Genomic DNA, 20,484 nt, shown 5'->3' with positions numbered 1-20,484 from the left:
TTCGTGGCGGATGGCGGAGTGGGGGCGTGACTGAGAGGCAGTTATTTAGCGGTCACTTGCGCTACCTGTACACAGGATTTAACGTAGACGTTGGCAGGGCCGGGGGACCAGGAAAAGGGACGCAAGCAGTGGAGGGCCGAGTTGAAAGAAACCGGAAAGAGGCGAGCCGGCGAGTCGCGGGACCTGGCCGCGACGGTATGGGGGGTGGGAGAGGACTGGAAACGCGTCGGCGGCGATGATGGCGCGCAACTTCGTTTTTAAGTAATTGCCGACCCTTTCGAGGGCTTTCATCGGTGGAGGAAAGGAAAGCGCGCGGAGCCTTCGGTTCGCCAAGCATTCTGGAGTCTCGATTAAGCGATTAAACGAACTCGCCTCCGCCGCTCCACGCCCCTCGGAGGCCGGGGCCGTTGCCATTATTAATTTACCGCCATTCTCCGCCCTACCGCTCTGGAATTTCTTCCCATTCTTTCTCGTTCCTCCGATCGCGCGGCGGTGTCGTCCTTCGCCCTTCGCCTTCCATTTTTCATCGTTCCTCGCGTCCCATCGCGCCCGGTCTCATTGTTCGCCGTCATCCTGCTACCGGAAATCGAGACCGATGAACCTCCGGAACTGCCGTCCACCCTCCGATTTCAATAACTTTTCGATATCTTCGGGAAATCGATATTTCGAACAACTTTTTCCCCCCGTGCATCGGCGACAAACTATATCGGTACCGGAAAATGGCACTGCATGGCGTGGCATCGCATGAGTCAGCATTAGTCCAGTGTCACCTGATTAAGACTTCACCCCCACTCTAACCTTCTTCTACGACGCTATTCCTCCACGCATCGGGATCACGTGACTAGTCCCGGTAGCGACAGAGAGGGGGTAATTGTACTCCCCTAATCTGGTCACTGTGGACCTGTCGCCGACCGTTACGACTCGATTAAAAGCGACTGTATCGGTTCGGGTTAAAAACGGTGAAATAATTACGACTATGGATCTGATGCATTTATGACAGAAATGGGAACGTTCAAGCCATTATTCAAGGCCATTAGTTTCGACTTAATAAGACAATTAAAAGGAGCAAGACATTTTTCCTGGACTCGTGTGTCTTGCAACCAATGCGGACAATTTTTATTTCGCATGAAGATCCGGAGACTAAAGGATATTTCTTGCAAGCACGTACGCAGTTGTGCACGGGACCTTTAAGCTCGCCCGATCGGGCGCGTCTAAACAGAAGATAAGTGGCCAGCAATGCTAACGCGCGCACAACTATCGACAGAATTCATTGCAGTGCGGCGGACCGTTTATCGCGGATATTTCGGAAACTATGCGAGAAAAATTCGTTGAAAATATCGAGGCTTTAAACGCACGAAGACGAATCGATTTAGAGCGTCCTCCGAACGAACTTCGAGGCGTCCTCGTCGGAAGACGAGTCCTATCCAAGAAGACGCTGCATCGACGTTTACCTGTGACGCCGGGGTCTCGATTCGTCGGTTGACAGCTCGTTAGCTCGTTTCCCCCGCGGAGCGTAAGAGAAATCGTGGTCACGGTCGTCTATCCCGGCTGTCGAGCGTCCGCCGGCAATTTTCGCGGGATAATTTTCCGCGCGAATCTGTCCGGGCCGAATTCACTCCGGTGCCACTATCATCCCCATTCCCGTGCACCCATCTCCCCCTAAACTCCCTCCTCCTCCGACCCCGTGTTTCGTGTCCCGCGCTCTCCCGTAGATTCTGGCGACGGGCCAGAATTAATTTCGCTCCTGAGACAGCCCGACTACAAGCCATCTCGCCGCGGTTTTTGCGGTCCCGCCGGGGATATTTAAAAAGATTCCCGACAATACTCGCCCCGGTAAACATCACTTTCCCCGGGTCTTCCCTTCCTTCCTGCCTATTCACCGAAGGCAGTCCCGCGCTCGGTTATCGCCGAGGTCACACGCGCGTTGATACGACGACGGACGTTGCAACGTGCGACATTCTTCTACATGGGGTCGATCGCGCGACCTGCGTCAAATTTACCGTGCGCACGACGTCGGCGGACTCGTAAAAATTTCAACTGTGACTTCGAATGCCCTCGGTTTCTGAGAAATCGATATTTCCCAAAACCCCTACCCCTCCCGGCATTTTAACGTGGATCCGAAAGAAGTTCTTGGTGAGAAAATGTCAGGCCCCGCGGGACCTCCGAAAATAAACGCATTAGGTTCCGTAGACGCCGCCATTTTGGTTCGGGGAAGTACAATAAAAATTTTTTCTGAATACGGTATTTACCCTATCTGTGTCCCACATGCCTAACCTTCGGTTTCTGAGAAATCGATATTCCCTAAAATCTCTACTCCTCCCGGCATTTTAACGTGGATCCGAAAGAAGTTCTTGGCGAGAAAATGTCAGGCCCCGCGGGACCTCCGAAAGTAAACGCATTCAGTTCCGTAGACGTCGCCATTTTGGTTCGGGGAAGTACAACAAAAATTTTTCTGAATACAGTGTTTACCCTATCTGTGTCCCACATGCCTAACCTTCGGTTTCTGAGAAATCGATATTCCCTAAAACCTCTACTCCTCCCCTTTTTTTTAACGTGGATCCGAAAGAAATTTTTGGTGGGAAAATGTCAGGCCCTGCGGGACCTCCGAAAATAAACGCATTCGGTTCCGTAGACGTCGCCATTTTGGTTCGGGGAAGTACAACAAAAATTTGTTCTGAGTACAGTGTTTACCCTATCTATGTCCCACATGCCTTGCCTTCGGTTTCTGAGAAATCAATATTTCCCAAAACCCCTACCCCTCCCGGCATTTTAACGTGGATCCGAAAGAAATTTTTGATGAGAAAATGTCAGGCCCCGCGGGACCTCCGAAAGTAAACGCATTCGGTTCCGTAGACGTCGCCATTTTGGTTCGGGGAAATACAACAAAAATTTGTCTGAATATAGTGTTTACCATATCTGTGTCCAACATGTCTAGCCGATAGCAGTGAGGGGCCATGAACCGAGGCCTCTAGCTGTCCTTTTCTACCTTCGGCGAGGATCAAATAGTACAGTGATTTCTCTATGTCGTCGGGACCTGGATGATAAATGTCGCGGAATTATCCCCACTACCGCGGGGTATACCCCGCGAGGGGCAAAGAACCTCGAGAAGCCTCGTGTTGTTGACATATATCGAGAATTCACTGTATGGCCGATATATGTCTCTGGCTAGACCCGTGTTTTGGACATATATCGAGTAAACACTGTACCTCAAGATATATCCTAAACGGTGCTTGTATTATTTTTTCAGACCGAAAAATATCGTTCAATTTATTGACGTTTTCGGGCCCGTTACGGTGGCCATGTAGAAAATTGACGTGCGTCGTAACGCCGGTTGCTTCATCGCTCGTGTGACCGCAGCCTAAGGGATAGAGAGGTACGGGCAATCGATAGCTAACATCATCCCCGTTTATTTCTTTTCAGATAGAGCAGCCGCGCGCTCCTGTATCGAAAAACCCGAAGAAAGATGGGGCCGACAAGGTGGGGACGGCCAGCAGGAGGCTGGACAGTGATTTCGTCCATCTCGATAGACGGAGAAAACGGCAGGTGTGCTTGGCGAAGAGCAGCTGCAATCACGACCACCATCTGCCGCGGTAATGCACGCCTCTTCCAAGTCTTCCAGTCTTCGGAGAAGCGAGACTCGCTGGCCCCGGGGCTATCCATCCTCAATTAGACGCCACCTGAAACACGTGCCCGCCTCGAATCCGCGGATTTCGATGGCTTCTTTCTTCTGTTCTTCGTCGTTCGACTTTTTGCTTGCAGCTTCCTCGGCGTTCACGGCTTCCTTCCTTTTCCTCGCCTCATTATACTCCGCTTCCTGGTCGTGTGTCATCGATCAACGATCGACGCTTTGCTCGTTTACCTGCCAAAGGCTTCGGCAATATTCAACGTGAACGCGTGCTGTTCAGGAAACAGAAGGTCCGTCGGGTTTCGTTCTACACTTTTGGAACTTCACGCTTTCCTCGCGTCGAGGGACTAGAAATTAGGAATTTTTGATTGTATCGGGTACTTGAAATTAGGCGATTGTTGAGCCTGCGGAACTTTGTGCGAAAAAGGGCCTGCATCGATTGTGGGAAGCAGGAATTGAATAGAAGATGATCCCATCCTTCAGTAATGTGGATACATTGAAAACTGTGTGTTCTTAGATTTTCCTAATCTTTTACCGTTTCATATTTCCCTCGGCTAATTTATTCATAAATGCGTAAAATCCTATTATCCATGAGGAACAGATTAGAAATTAGGAATTTATGATTGCGTTAGTAGAGATTATTGATGAGGGATACTGTTGGGTGTATACCGTCCGTGATAAAGCAGTTCTCCGCATTGCCACGTGCACCGATGCACAGACAAGTGGCGCGATCTGCCGCGAGGCAGGTGGCTCAGAGATATCACATGGTCACCCTGACCTTTCCAGCGATAACACTTTCGATAAAGAGAAATTACGATCCTGTTATCTCTGGACTATCTCCTATCTAAGCAGACAAGAAAGACTGGATAACATAAATCCACCGAAAGTTCTTTCCTTGGGAATCATTTGTACTTTCAGAGCTTCGTTTCTTCAGGGTTGAAAATTAACCCTTTGCGCATTACAGAAATACTCTACTTAACGCTTCCATGTGACTGGAGAACTTGTACCAAATACATACTTCAATCCTCATATTCGTCATCTTTGTAAAATATATTGATACTTAAAAAAAATCGTCGAATCATTTTTGTAATGAATATGTCAAATTCATTGTCTAGTTATTAGTGCACTGCACATAAATTCATGCACGGTTTCAGTCCAAACTGGATTTGTCCTCTTATGCTCGCAAACGGGAGCTCGTTTGACAAAAACCAATCGGCAATTATTAATCCTTTGCTCTTAGGACTATCTAACTCGAAAACATTTCTTTCAAGATTAATTTTTAAATGAGATTAAGTCCTACTTCGATAAAATATAATCATTGAGCCTACTAAGACGCTTCTCGCGCTACGAGGTACAGAAACCTCGTCCGATCGTCCGAAAATTGTGCTAAAGTCTTCCGGCTGTGTTCCACAGCAATTTCTCCGTGCCTCGACAGTTTGCTCTGGTAATGTAAAAATCCACAGAGTCACGTGCTAAATAAAAAATAGCAAAACCATTGGGAACCACGAAGGGTTAACCAGAGGCAGCCCCCGCGAGAGGAATCGAAGCCTTGCTCGGTGTAACCGGTATCACGCCTTTCCTCTCCATCTCTTGCCTCAACTTGAACTTCTGTACCTTGCCGCTGGTGGTCTTCGGGTACTCGTCGACAAACTCGACGTACCGTGGTATCTTGAAGTGCGAGATCTTGCCTTTGCCGTATTCCCTGAGCTGTTCCTCGGTGATCGTTGCACCTTCCCGGAGGCGCACGCACGCGCACATCTCCTCGCCGTAGACGTCGTCGTGGACGCCGAAGACTTGCGCCTCGACCACCGACGGATGCGTCATCAAGAAGTCCTCGACCTCCTGGAAACGCGATTCGCCGGGATAAGCGGGATCGAATACCGTGCCGAGTCACGGTACCGTCGGCCCTTACCTTCGGGAATATGTTCTCCCCGCCCCGGATCACCATGTCCTTCAGCCGGCCGATTATGAGACCGTAGCCGTCCGGCCGTAGGACGAATTGGTCGCCCGTCTTCAGCCACCCGTCCTCCGTGAAGGTCTTCTTCGTGTTCTCCTCGTCGGCCCAGTACATCATCATGGTATTATAGCCGCGAACCATAAGCTCGCCTACGGCCCCGAAGGGCACCATCTCGCCCTTCTCGTCCGTCACCTTGGAACAGAGGAAAATATGAGGAAGATACATTTTGTTAGAAGTTAGTCTACATTTTGTAGGTTCCAATTAATGCATGCGAGACAATGTAGGTCGGAACGTGTTGCCCAGCTTCTTACCTTGAGTTCCATGTGACAGGACGCGTGACCGACCGTGGTCTCTGTCAATTCCGCAGGTTCGCCTGGCAGCGACTGACAGACCACTGCTGTTGCCTCCGTCTGACCGTAAATCGTCTGCCAAATCAAAGACAGAACATACTTTTATTCGTTTCTTCAGTTTGTGACGTAACCCTGTCGCACTTCTTGTTCATGAATATCAATGTATAGTTGATTCAGGCCACGTTTTCATAGAAATTAAAACCTTAAATCCGTATCTCGAAGAATCCTCTGGTCTCCGAAAGTACAGTGATTTCTCTGTATATGTCGCCAAGGCCTGGATGATAAACGTCGCGGAGTTATCCCCACTACCGCGGGGTACACCCCGTGAGGGTTCGCGAACCTCGAGACGCCTCGGACGCCTCGGAGTGTAAAAACCATAACACGGGTATGTCTCCTGGACGATACACGACGCTGGCATGACAATTATCGAGAATTCATTGTACTGGTAGAACGTTTAGAACGTTTTGCGAGAAAATGACAAAGCGGAACGCATAAAAATCGCGCGTGACGTTGACAACGATTCTGAACAAGATTCCAAAGAGCCGATTCTTGCTTCCAATAAATACACGAGCTCTTCGTGGTCTACGAGAGGAAAGACGCGCACGTTCGACACTAAATAATAATATTGAATTAACATACCGGGTGCCTGAATAAATTCATTGCGGGGGAATTTTTTGCGATTTTCCCCCGGAAGATCGGCGGCTCGCGAAGTTGAAGGTTTCCTCGAGGAGTTTTCAGGATGGGAAGAGGCCATAAGGGGTGCATACGAACCGAGAGAGGGAGAGAGGGAGTAAGAGAGAGAGAGAGAGAGAGAGAGAGAGAGAGAGCAGACCGATGGAACGTAATAAACGCCGGGAACAACCTCGGGAGCCGATTTCGCGAAAGGGAACGTTATTGATCGCGGGACGCGAGGAACGATATTTCTCCTCGCGGAATCGTATTTATGCATACGAACGAACCAGAGGAGTTGCTCGGCGCGGGAGATATGTGCATAGATAACGGCCGTACGCGACGCGTTATACAGGCCCGAATCGGCGACCGCGACCCGTCTGGTGTCGACGACCCTTGGACGATACTCGGCCCGGTCTACCGAGCCGATGATATTTCGACAATTATGGATAGCGGGGAAACGAGAGTGTGGCCCTCGCACTATTATTAGCGGCCCTGTTCCCCAGGAACGGAATCAACTTTCTCAGGTTCGTCGAACGATAGCGTGATAACAGCGATCGTGTATTGACTCTGCTCGAAAACTTTCCGGTAGCCCAATTCACCTGTCTTTATCGGCGCCTCGGAGTTTAAGCTGCTCGGAAAGACGTTTAAAAGTTCGAGAATCGATCGTCCAGCCTACACAAAGAGAAGACAGAGTCGCGTAACGCTGCAGGATTTTTTTATACATTTTATCATCAAACAGAATTTGATTTCCTCGTTCACGGTGGGAGCCGTAGGAGAGTATCTAGGCAAAGCATCCTCTATCTATCATAAATATAAGTAAATATAAATATAATCTCAATCGTGTCCCACTTCGATTTTTAGGTAACCAATCTATCTCGAAAATTAATGAGCCAATTAGGTTGAGCTTTGTCTCAGAGCTCCATTATGTAATTGCCCAGTACTTGTGGTAAAAGATTGTTTGAAACCTTCCACAGAATAATCCCAAACGAAATGCTTAGATTCCTCAGATCGGAGACCCTTATTTCTGGAGCATAGGTTTGAAAGAGTTATGAGAAAATTGCAATCGAAGTGGGACAATAAGGAACAGTGATAGTACGCGATATCTAAACAGTCTAGCCTAGTGTTTAAGCTCTAGAAAATCTCGGAGAGTACGCACTCCCGATAAGATACGGGTATCGTTGTGCCACCGTCAAGGACAAGATAGCGACGGTCTGCCTACCGTGTTCCACTTTGACGGTAGTTCCCTATCAATTGGCAGCGTGCGGGACGAAACGTTAAACGGCATATTCGCCGGAAAGCAAATGTCGCAGGAGGGTTGCTCGGCAGGATCCTTGTAACCCGGTCGCTCACCTTAATATTGTCGAAGCGAAAACACTCTCGTATCCTCTTGAACAGCTCCGGAGCGGCAGGGGAGCCTCCGGTGATCCCGCAAGCCAGCCTTATTGGCGGAGGCTGAAGCCGTTGATGGGCGGCGAGAAGATTGATCTAACGCAAACGGTTCGCGCGTCTTATTTGAACAGGGCCAACGAGAATTTTATTGCCGGCTCGTAAAGGCGACGCGGGGTCGTTGCTTTTCTTACCCACATCGTCGGTGTCCCATAACCGATCTCGCATTTCTCCCTCACCATCGTCTCGATCGACTTGACCGGGTTGAACGAGGGCGACTCGAGCACGAGCGTGGTCCCAGCGTGAAGCAACACCATCGTGTTCGTTATGCCGAACGCGTGGAAGAAGGGGACGTTCATGCAGGCCTTCATACCCTCGTGTATCTCCAATCGCTCTAGAATCTAATCAAAAACGCCCAATTAATACCAGATTTACGGAGAACTAAAAGTAACTATTTTACGTCGCTTTACGAAGATAACAAGAACGTGTCTGCCCACGTGTTTGGCCATTTTTTAAACGATATATACCCAGGAAAGATAAATTTGTTGAATAATTCCTCGTGGATACGTCTTTACAATGTCAATAATCCCGTCATTTTGCAAAGTTAAATGAAAATGCATTTCGGATAGAACAATGTCCTCGATAAGTGAATAAAATCCGCAGTCGTAAACCTAGTTAACCCTAGGAATACAGAGGCATATCGTGCGAGATATTTTTATATCTATAGCGAAGAAAATAAGTTTTATAATATTTTGGTGTGTCCGCAATCGTGAACTTAATTGACACAGCAGAGTAGAGCGACTTCGCGTGCAGGTTTCCAGTTCCTGGTGGATCTCTGATCGGCTCTAGAACTTAATCGTAAACCTAGTTAATACAGCGGAACGGTGTCTGATAACTGCGGAACGTTTTCCCAGGAATAATCGTTCCGGAGGACCGTTTCCGTCCGCCCAGCGGAACGTTCATTTTAATGAAAGTTCGCCACGTTCAGAAATGAAATTTTTTCCGTGCTCCCGAATCATTGTATCGGATGATTGACGTAGATTGCGGGGCTGGATTGCCCCTAGATACACACACTTCATTGTAATTGCTGGAACGGGCAGGTGAATCGGCGAACGAGGTACTAAAACCAATTACATTTGTTCTACGAGGGTGTATATCTCTGCTGCGCCCTTTATTTTTCCTCGCGTGATGGGAAGACGAGCTACCCCGGTGCATAGCAATGCTTGAACTCGAAATGATAGCTTCGGCGATCACGTTTTTCTTGAGTTTCAAGGAAAATTCCAAATTGAGCCGAACGCTGCACAGAGATTAAAGAACGCTTGCAGTGAACCTTGTGCAAGGGTGTATGAGGGCTGAAGAAGCTCGTGTATACTGAGACGGGGAACTGCGACTGCAGATTTCACTATGCAGCACTCCCCAAAAATATGCACATTGACACCGCTTCTGCAAGAAAAATTCTAACTAAACATACAGCTCTGCTTTAGAATCAAATCGATTCAATCATTGCGCAAGAATCAAATGAAGGGTTGTATAAGGGGTTTGCAAAGACGTATAAGGGTTAAAGAAGCTTATCAGCACCGACAGAAAAATTGCAACCGCAGATTTAACAGTGCTGAACCCTTTAAGAATAATGAATACACTCTTAAAGGGTCGTATGAGGGGTGTATAAAAATATATAAGGGTTGAAGAAGCTTGTGAGCATCGACAGAAAAATTGCAACTGCAGATTTAACAGTGCTGCACCCTTTAAGAATAATGAATACACTCTTAAAGGGTCGTTTGAGGGGTGAATAAAAATGTATAAGGGTTGAAGATGCTTGTCAGCACCACCAGAAAAATTGCAATTGCAGTTTCAGCAGTGCTGCACCCTTTTAGAATAATAAATACACCCTTAATTGGCCGATTCCAATTCCAATTGAACGTAGATCGCTGCTTGTGGATCGAATCGATCCAACCAGTGCAGGAGATTGAAATGGCCACACGATCCAGCCGGATCGTGATCGAAGATCGATGCTTTACCACTGGTCGTTACCTGTCGCGAGTTGTTGACCAGAGACCTATGCCTCAGCAGCGTGGCTTTCGGTTTTCCGGTGGTCCCCGACGTGAATTGAATGTTGCTGCCGTCGTAGCAGGAGATCGCGTCCTGCTCGGCCGCGATCGCCTCGACCTCGATCCTCGAGGGCAGGTTCTCGACGTCGCATAGCCGTCGGGTGCCCCTGCAAAGATTCGTGAACCGTCAGGGTTGTGGATCGATCGCCGAGTGGATCGTTCGCCGTCGCGTAGCTCGACGGTTGAAAACGAAACCAAGGCGCGCGCGTGGCAAAGGCAGAGGCAGAAAGAGCAGGCCACGAACCAGGCGCACAGCCATTAACCTAATTGCGCGTCACGGTGATTCCGTTCGCGGGCCGGCGATTATTAATCAAATCGGCCCCCGATGATCGGGCAAAAGTTCGAGAAATTACGAGTCCCCGGTGGAAATAGATTGGCCGGATGGGCGAGAACGCGCGGACGATCAATCGGCGACGAGGATCGCGACCAGCCTCGAAGACGGACTCGCGAGGCCGCGTTTTTACCAAATTGCACTCGCGATGATTTGCTACCATCGGTGATACGGATACGATCGACTGATAACACGCTAGATCCGAGAATCCTGGCTCGAGATTAACGGGGTGTCGGGCAAACCGAGAAACGCGGCATTGCGCTTTCGCTTTCCGTGCTGAACGCGGCTAGATGCAGGCCAAAATTATGTAACGAAGTGTTTGCAGCTTTTTTATGATAATATTTTCGTTCCTATCTCATTAACAGTCGACCTTTGAAGGTAGCAATTAACTTCTTGTTTTTTTAACTAACATATGTTATTTTTACTACGTAGCTTTTAATCTACTAAATTATACACCGTCTACGTGGAAAACATTTACGTCAAGTTATCAATATACATTTGTTAATCGGACCATACAAACCGCAGATTATACGAAGACTGTTAGCATGACCAATTGCATAGAAAAGCTCTGTAGCATTATTTAACATTTTCCAACGCCAACCTTCACTAATACCATCTGTAAAATTTGTTTTAAATTAGAATTTATGTTCTAGGCCTTACTGATTCATTCAGACCCCCAACTAACTACCTAGAGAAACTCTATAGCACTGTCTAACATATTCCAAAGCGAGCCTTTACTATTTGTGAAAATTGTATCAAACTATTTGTGTCCTAAGCTTTGTAGCTCATTCAGACCCCCAACTAACTACCTAGAGAAGCTCAGTAGCATTATTTAACATTTCCCAAAGCGAGCCTTCACTATTACCATTTATAAAAATTGTATCAAACTGAAATTTGTGTCCCAAGCTTTGTAGCTCATTCAGACCCCCAACTAACTACCTGGAGAAACTCTATAGCACTGTCTAACATTTCCCAAAGCGAGCCTTTAATATTTGTGAAAATTGTATCAAACTAAAATTTGTGTCCCAAGCTTCGTAGCTCATTCAGACCCCCAACTAACTACCTGGAGAAACTCTATAGCACTGTCTAACATTTCCCAAAGCGAGCCTTTACTATTTGTGAAAATTGTATCAAACTAAAATTTGTGTCCTAAGCTTCGTAGCTCATTCAGACACCCAACTAACTACCTAGAGAAGCTCAGTAGCATTATTTAACATTTCCCAAAGCGAGCCTTTACTATTTGTGAAAATTGTATCAAACTATTTATGTCCTAAGCTTTGTAGCTCATTCAGACCCCCAACTAACTACCTGGAGAAACTCTATAGCACTGTCTAACATATTCCAAAGAGAGCCTTTACTATTTGTGAAAATTGTATCAAACTAAAATTTGTGTCCCAAGCTTTGTAGCTCATTCAGACCCCCAACTAACTACCTAGAGAAGCTCAGCAGCATTATTTAACATTTCCCAAAGCGAGCCTTCACTATTACCATTTATAAAAATTGTATCAAACTAAAATTTGTGTCCCAAGCTTTGTAGCTCATTCAGACCCCCAACTAACTACCTGGAGAAACTCTATAGCACTGTCTAACATATTCCAAAGCGAGCCTTTACTATTTGTGAAAATTGTATCAAACTACAATTTGTGTCCTAAGCTTCGTAGCTCATTAGGACCCCCAAGCAATTACCTAGAGAAGCTCAGTAGCATTATTTAACATTTTCCAAACGCGAGACGGAGGGGACGATCGCGTTGCTCGCCGGCTCGCTCGCATTACCCGCGAAGTATTAAGGCGTTCCTAGAACAAATCGCGCCGGGTTTCGACGGCGTCGCATGCCCCAGACGCCGGCAATTACATGTTTACAAGTGCCCAATCATCTTGAATCGCGTGGCGCGAGCGTCGGGCCGTTTACGGATCCGCGACAGCGAGCCGGATCGGTGCGGCGACCCGACGATTAACCCGCTTCTAACGTTGTCGAATACGCGATTTACGCGTCGACGGCGGACTACGCTGTTCTGGCCTCTCACGCGATATTCATGACTCACGGGACTCCGCGCGGTGCATAGTATGATCGAGCGACTGGCCGAATACATTAGAACCGCGGTTTTGACCTCGTACGCTCCGCGCCTATCAGGAGAAACGAATTCATTTTTCCGAGAGGGTCAAAGACAAAGGCTGACAAAAAATTCCATTCGAATAATATTACTAACGGACTAGTAATTGGCAGAACATGTTGAGCATTATGACGTCTACTTCGATAAGTTTCAGTTTAAAGAAACGTCTCTTTAACGCTTACCGTTAAGAATCGGACATACGCAGCAACCTGCTAAATACCAGTAAAAAGGGACACCGAATTTATTCGCGCAGCCAACACGGCTTGTTTGCCTTTACTGGCCCGACTCGTCGGACAAAGTATGGGTTTCGAGCCGGAGGTTCGGCCCTCGGACGAGCCCGGGCGTCCGATACGACCGCATTTCCTAAGGACGAAGGATTTACGTGTGGCTTCGTCGCCGTCTCCTGTCCCGCTATCGACCCGCCCTAGCCGGATACCAAGAGTTATCGCGAACGGTGTCCCGTCCCCTCGCTTAAATTAGACGGAATTCCAAGGGGGTCTCGGCTCTATCATTCGCGAGAGATAACGCCGCGCCGCGAGCAAGACCGAATTGATTTGTTTCCAAGGGACCGGCGCGATCCTACGGACCGTCGAGACGTTGCTCGACGTTGATCGACCGTTTCCTTACGTCACGTGATCCTCCGAGTGGATAATGATGTGCTTCAAACTAGGACAGTCCTGTTTTGTCCTAAGCAGCATGGCTGGATAGTCCTGGGTCTTGAAGCTCTTCGGAGCGATCACCGCGCTGGCCTCCACCTTTTGCAAGCAGTACGAGACCTCTCCCTGTTGATACGCCGGATTGATAGCTACCAGGATCAGTCCGGCCCTGGCAGCTGCCGCGAAGGCTATCAACCACTCTGCTTCGTTGGGACTCCAGAGGCCCAAACGGTCCCCCTGTTTCAGGCCCAGCTTCTTCAAGCCTGCTGCCAGACGATCTGCACGACGCAGCAGTTCCGAGAATGTTAGGCGAACGTTCTGCTCCACGGAGATTAGGCACTCCTGGTTTGGCCATCTCTCTGCTGCTGTACCTGCTCCAAGATACGTGGATATTAATTAGTGCAATTTCAGGCAGCGGACAGATTAAAGGAATATCAATTTATTGCTATCGGCTTATAATATCGGCAAGAAAGTCTAGTCGGTCCTTGTTTCTGGATATACAATGTTTACTCTATATATGTCCGAAATCCCTAACTTATAAAAGTCCCAAAGCTACCCCCACTGCCGCGGGCATACCCAGCGAGAGGCCTCCACAGTCGTGGATCAAGGAATAGTATCTCCTGGCCGGTATATGTCCCCGACTAGACCCGTGTTTCGGACATATATCGAGTAAACACTGTATATGCGAACAATTTTTATTTTCCATAGAGATCCGCAGTGTATTGTTCCAATTCTAGAAAGTAGCGATTACACTGCAGAATTTGTGCATTGACAAGGAAAACGGATTGATCAAATTAGAAAAATATTTAACGATGTTTTAACATTGTTGCTGACTTATTAAAAATGTTAACGCGGGAAATACATTTTAACTTTCTTACAGTTGGCTTGAACAAATTTTATTTTCCCTACAGATGCGCAGTCCATTCGCTGTTGACTTTCTATTGATCTATGATTCTATGACCTTCGTGCATAAAAATTATCTACCTCGGCTGCAACAGACTACAGTAAGATAGAAATTGATTCTCTTAATCGGTCCAGTACATGGACAACCATGATCATGTTTGAATCCCTAAAATGTTTTTGCTGCGCAGCAACGATAAACGATAGCGTATCGCAGCTGCTCCTAACATTTCCGATGAATGAACCTCGGATCACGGCTGGTAACTCGGAGTTGCGCAGACACATCGCCTGCCTCAATATGATACTTACCAGACGAAGTTGTGTATCACGGTTAGAAAGCTAGGCACCCAAGTACACGACACGGGTCTTACAGAAATAAACCGGGAATAAAGATCCCTAACTCTGCGGACACGATACCAACGAACGCACCGTATCCCCGGTCCGCACAACTTCGAATTGCCTCATCTAGAGTTTGTTAGAGAAACTACTTAACAACGCTGAACCCTGCCAATCACCAGAAGCGATTCAACTGCTTTACCTTATAAAAATGGCAAAGCTTTATCTCGATTCTGTCCACTCTTCTATTGCATCCGCCGAAATAAAGATATCCATCGAATCGTTTCCGAGTGGAAACTTTCAATTCAATGGTAACAACAATTAACCCTTTGCACTCGGCGCTATTTTAACTCCGAAACTAAATTTTTCTGTCTTAGAATATTTCCATTTCATTCATACGGAACTGTTCCGATCTCCACGTATAATATTCGAATGTTTAGTAATCTATCAACACTTTGACTGCCAAACTAGAAACCTCAAAAATACCATAAGATCTAAGGAAGTTAGTTAATGAAATAAAAATTGAAAAAATTTTAATGTATGATATCGAGTAGTCCTCCAACTTTTTAGCATTTTACAGATCCTAATCTTTGGTACAGTGAATACATTAACGTAAAAATTCATTTGAAAACCTGGACAAATAATTCCGTCACCCACATATGGGTGACGTGGCAGTCAACGTGTTAACCCTTTGCACTCGAAGCCATTTTAACTCCAAAACGAGAAACATTTTTTCCGACCTTGAATATTTCCCTTCTATATATATATGCTTTCGTGCTATACATACAAAAATGGTGCAATTTACTCGTACAGTACTGAAATATTTAGTAATTTATTAAATGCAAACTAATTTAATAATGTAAAAAATATTTTGAACAATAATACAGCAATTTTTAGTGGCGCCTTACAGTCGCCATTCGATTGCTACGGGTTAAATACTGTGATTTGTTTGAAACAATGCCACAACAATTTCCAGTGTCGCTTCAGAGTCACCACTCGAGTGCAAAGGGTGAAAAAATCTGGTGAAATCCAAGTTCGAATAGAGCTCGCGCCGGACGATCCATGATCGATCTCCCGAGAAGAAAACAATGCGAAAACGTACCGATCAATTGTCCGGTGGTCATGTTTATGAGCGGCACCGTCCCGCCGTGCGCGATGTACGCCAAATTCGTCCGGGTTCCATGATTAAATCGTTCTTGTCGCACGGAAACGTGTCGCAATTTCCAGGCCGGGCCGTGATCTAGATAAAAAGTTAGATACACGTTTCGCATAAGTTCGGCCCGGGCCGAGAAACTCACCGTGAACAACTTGCCAGCCGTTGGATGAGGCCAGCGTCTTGATTGCGAATCTTCGCAACATGGTTCGCGATTCGAACGTTGTCCTGCCGGTCGGGATCGACGCTGTCTATCGACGTATCCCCGGATCACTGAAACATGTCCCGGAGACAACAACGTGGAGAGAGCGGCGAAAACGCGGCACTATTTACAAACGTCGTTGCCCTTGCTCCGTCGGTCATCCGTCGTCGACGACACGCGTCTCCGTACTATTGCGAGCCGGAGCATCAATTCGCTGACGCGACGCTAAGAGCCGATCGACTTGTTAGGCAATTATCGATAAACGCTTGGTACACGCAACACTCAGCAACACCGCGACGTCACAGCTCACCAAGGCAAGTGACTTTTTATTGTCTAGCCGTCGCGCGTCCCCAGCCACGTGCATACAAAATACAACGATCGGTGATCGATTCCCCCGATATCTTTGCATTTTTTATCGTGCGATTACTCAACATGTTCCTCTTTGTTGCTGCAACGTGACGTCCCTGTCCCCACTTTTCTTCGCCACCGCGCTGCGAAAATTTTCCTTCCCGTTAACAGGCTGTCTGAATTTCAACTGTAACGTTTGCACTGAACCTACCGAGCCTTAAGGGGGCCGGCAGGCATTTCGCCTTGACTGTCACGCTATGTTATCCTGTGCCCTTTTTCTAGACATTTTACGTCTTAAATAAGTGAGTAATCAATTGAAAATGCATACCACCGTGTTTGTACATGTCTTTGCTACGTCTGTACAGAGCCTTTTTGTCGATACGAACACTAAATCTCTCGAAATTAAGAGAATCTCTCTGCGGCAGCCATCTTGTGACGTCATACTTGCTTCAGAAAGCGAGTTTTCTGCCGAATATTACAAATTACTCCACGATGAGGTAGAAAGTCGCAATTTGGGCTCTATACAGACGTAGATTGGACTTTTAGGAAACACAATTGACCACTTCTAAACTGCTCATTGCAATATTGAAGCGGCAGTTTGTCTGGATTTTGACCCTTGCATACGTATATGGATTTCAAACCATGCCGGCCCCCTTAAGGGTCCCGGATAGTCACGTGACATTTTAATTAATAATTTCCATTTACAGCCTTCAGACACAGACTTAAGATGATCTTGATCCGACGGGTCTTAAGTCTGTGACTAAACTTGTCACATTTTAAAAATTTGTAACATTTTGCTAGCTTTCTTTTCACAATTGCCCACAAATTTTCTTTGTGCTACACTTTACCACAGAAAACTTTTGTTTTCCTAGTCAGGTTTTTACTATCTTTACTTAGTGTTCCTGTCTTGTTGAAATACTACTTCGTCTTCAACAAATTCAATTGAATTAACAACAGAAGGTAAATTATTTTGCAAAATATTTAAATAATGCTCTTTGCACGTGATACCTTCTATCCGAACTAAGGGACCAACACCCTTATGAGTAAAACAACCCCTAACACATAATTGAGCCACCCCCGAACTTCATAGTTTGTTTTATGCTACTTGATTGATTACTATTTTCGGATGAAGTCCAGTACCAAGACCTTCCATCAGATTCAAATCTATTAATTTTTGTTTCGCCAGACCACATAACTCTTTTCCAATCTTCGGTTGTCCACTCTTTGTTTGTGTGAGCAAATATTTTTCGTAGTTTAATATTTTTGTCTGAAAGAGCTGGTTTGCGTTTCTTTTCTTTCGCTTTTAACCCGATTTCCACGTTTTTCCATTCACTTGCATTTACTCCAACGTTTTGAGCCGCGATTTTTTGGAGTTTTATGACTTTCAGACCGAAGACGATGTGCAATTTCAGGTGCAACTCTGTCAGAAAGAAGTTGCGGTCTACCGTTTCTTGAAGAAGTTGACACGTTACCATAGGTTTTCTTTATTCTTGCAACCATCGTATGACTTACACCACATTTTACAGTAATTGGCCGTAGTGGAAAACTTTTATCGCGCAATGAAATGATACTGTTTTTTTTTATCTGCAATAAGTAATTTCATCTTGACTTACACGTGTCAATTAACTTTCAAATAGGAGGAAAACTGTGTAAACACCAGTCTACACGTGTCTTACTACAGTTGGCTATCAGTGTTTGTTGACAACTTAATTTCCCTAGAATTTCCGTACTATCTTAATCGCTTCTGAGGACACGTGCCAAACAGTAAACATTGCTTCGAATCCTTATTTTGGTAAAATATTATATGTATTGTTAATCTTATCTAACATAAACTGCTATGTTTTCTTTGTCGCATTCGCCAGATAATTATTATTACCTAAGCCTTATCATTCAATTGAAAAATAGGTTGTTTTATCACGTTTTATGTAAAACTGGCGAAGTGTGTTTACACTTTCGCTCGTCGCATTATTTTTGTAATCATTTCCAACGAAAGCACCTTTATTTATAATTTCAGTCATTGTAAAATATAGAACCTGGAACCGGTCCAAACTGGCAAGACAAGAATTTGAGAATATCGTTATCGTTTCGGTGTCTCGAAATTGAACAGTTCCTACCGTGCACAAAAGTCCGGTAATTGGTAATGCATAGTTAACACGAATTTCGTCAGGCTTTCCACTATTCCGGATTAGCCTCGCCGGTATCTATGTATTTTTGCCTCGCTTAAGTTTGGCAGGTGTTTTAACCACATAATTTTCTTCAAGGCCACAGAATTCGTATAATTTTGTTAGTCAGTTATTCGTGGAATAACTACATGTATTATATTTATTGCTCCAAAAATATTATGTTCAATAAAGTGACTTCACCGGACGCTGATAAGACATATCGGCCACTGCCAGATATGCCAACGATTACGGCTTCTGAATACGTCAACCGTTCCGCGAACAGTCCTAATTCGAATTTATGCGACGGAGTACAGCGTCTACTCTATATATGTCCCAAATTCCTAGCCGATAAAAGTCCGAACACTATCCCCACCAAGTGAGGGGCCCAAAAACTCGAGAGACCTCGGTCGCCGAGGAGTGTAAGGTCGTTTAGATCAAGGAATAGTACCTCCTGCTCAATATATGTCCGTGGTTATATGTTTTGGACATATATCGAGTAAACACTGTATTTACGACAGTGATTCGGAGCGATTCCAGCAGAGATTGAACCGTCGAGCGGTGCGAGGATCGATTCTAGAGCGTCGATCTCGTACTCGTTCTTTCCGCTGTTTTTAAGCTCGTACGTTTTCCCCGTGCGAAAGCTACGACGTCCTGGAAGAGTTACGGTTATTCCCGCCATTTACATGGTGTTCATGACGTCTACCGGCGGCTGCCCGAGATAATGAATCTGCTAGTGCGTTTTTATGGGAGGTCTTGAAGTCATAATTTCACTCCCACCGGTACCATTGCGATGATTCTATTATTGGTAGTCCCGTCGAGGCGAGCTGTTATTAGAAGAATAAACAACGATACGCTATCGTCTCTTTATGCGGAAAATAAGTCTGATAATGATCGTAGTAAACACGAGTAGTGACCGTGCATTTGTCAGCTCGTTCGATAAAAACAAATAAGAGAAATATATTTCTCGAAGTCATTGTCACTGTCAAAATTATAGTAAATAATAGACACGTAACGATGAGTAGCAGTATATCAGTTACGAGTGCACTATCTCTGCGGGTCAAAAGGTTAGAGATCCAAACACCAGCATCGTATTACACAACGTTGGTCATTCATTTTTTATAAGAAGCCCGTCTTCGATATGACCAGCACACTCTTTGCACAATCGTCAACTTCTCTGAATCACTATGTCGATCTCAATACCGAATGCTGGAGCTCGCATGAAGTATTATACTAGAACGTTCACTGCCACGCGATATGTGACACAATTTGACCTGTGTACTATATTATTATTATTATTATTATTATACTAAATTATATAAACCCTTAACTTGGGAACTCACGAGACTGGTGAGGATTTCGAACAGAATGCTATTAATTTCCTTTAAACGAAAATCAAATTCTACTTTGTCGTTGTCGCTGTGCAATGAACACGACTTTTCCTTTTCTTCGAGGAAATTATGAAGACACAGAAGTTCTGATCATTGCAATCGTAAAATAAATCATAGCGCGCGTCCCAGCATTCGCGCGAAGTAGAATCGGTTGGTCATGGCCAGACCTCTTCCGGAGAAATATGCAATATCTTCCCTTGAATCGATTTTGGGACGATACAAGGCCGAGCTTAACCGATCACTGAACTCCTGAACAATTCGGAAGACTCCGCTTCAAAATTCACCAGAGCGATTCGAAAAAATCGGACAGCTAGTTTCGAGCGGCTCGCTTCAAAGCGAAGCGTTTCCCCCATGAAAGAGCCGAGTCCGCCGCGCCGAGGATAAACCCGGCAAGGCTGAAACAGCCGGCGTCGATCAGTCGAGAGAAAGCCCGATCGAGGGGGATCGTACGCAGCGTCAGACAGAAAAAAGCCTTGCATAGGGGTGTGGAGGAAGGGTGGAAGGGGGTGGTTCGGTGGCAGGGTGATAAAGGTGGTAAATCGCGTCGAAGGAGGAGAGGGCAGCGGTTAAAGTCTAAAACCGTCGGGCCGAGATAGGTGGATGGCGTGCCTTGCCGGCCGCGCCGGAAGTCGCGTGTCGACGTCGACCATGCCACCACCGTACCACCTTTTGCCGCTCCCCACCCTGTCAGGGTAGCATTCCCGGTTAGGCTGCTAGCAGCTCCGGTGCTTCGGCACCGATCTACCCAGCAGAGCGGATTTTCTCGACTCCGGAGGTGAGGAGCGAGCGGTACAGTCTG

General features: G+C 46.2%; 1 protein-coding gene across 2 annotated transcripts; it reads right to left on the bottom strand.

Annotated features, from left to right (window-relative positions):
* Nucleotides 1–4,197: 4,197 nt before the first annotated feature.
* Nucleotides 4,198–16,035, bottom strand: Acsf2 (Acyl-CoA synthetase family member 2). 2 transcript variants are annotated; one of them, XM_076798757.1, is made up of 10 exons: nt 15,912–16,035; nt 15,731–15,858; nt 15,535–15,672; nt 13,168–13,567; nt 10,022–10,205; nt 8,185–8,391; nt 7,955–8,089; nt 5,894–6,007; nt 5,538–5,774; nt 4,198–5,467 (listed from the first exon to the last, which is right to left on the bottom strand). In XM_076798757.1, exons 2-10 carry the CDS (start codon nt 15,789–15,791, stop codon nt 5,138–5,140), a joined length of 1,806 nt encoding a protein of 601 aa, XP_076654872.1. In that variant the 5' UTR covers nt 15,792–15,858; nt 15,912–16,035; the 3' UTR covers nt 4,198–5,137. The 2 variants fall into 2 exon arrangements, with proteins under 2 accessions (XP_076654872.1, XP_076654873.1); XM_076798758.1 differs by having other exon boundaries at nt 15,919–15,932.
* Nucleotides 16,036–20,484: the final 4,449 nt, after the last annotated feature.

This window comes from Halictus rubicundus, chromosome 13 (assembly GCF_050948215.1).
Source record: "Halictus rubicundus isolate RS-2024b chromosome 13, iyHalRubi1_principal, whole genome shotgun sequence".
Classification (NCBI taxonomy): Eukaryota; Metazoa; Arthropoda; class Insecta; order Hymenoptera; family Halictidae; genus Halictus; species Halictus rubicundus.
The sequence above is the reverse complement of the archived record's forward strand: the minus strand, read 5'-3'. Positions and strand labels throughout refer to the sequence as shown.

Bases quoted from the DNA above. Each gene is read 5' to 3' on its own strand.
- Acsf2 (XM_076798757.1), bottom strand. From the start codon at position 15,791: ATGTTGCGAAGATTCGCAATCAAGACGCTGGCCTCATCCAACGGCTGG. The intron at 13,568-15,534 runs GTACGTTTTCGC...ATCTTGGAGCAG, and splicing joins GACCACCGGACAATTGATCG to GTACAGCAGCAGAGAGATGG. The intron at 5,468-5,537 runs GTAAGGGCCGAC...TCGCGTTTCCAG, and splicing joins GGGAGAACATATTCCCGAAG to GAGGTCGAGGACTTCTTGAT.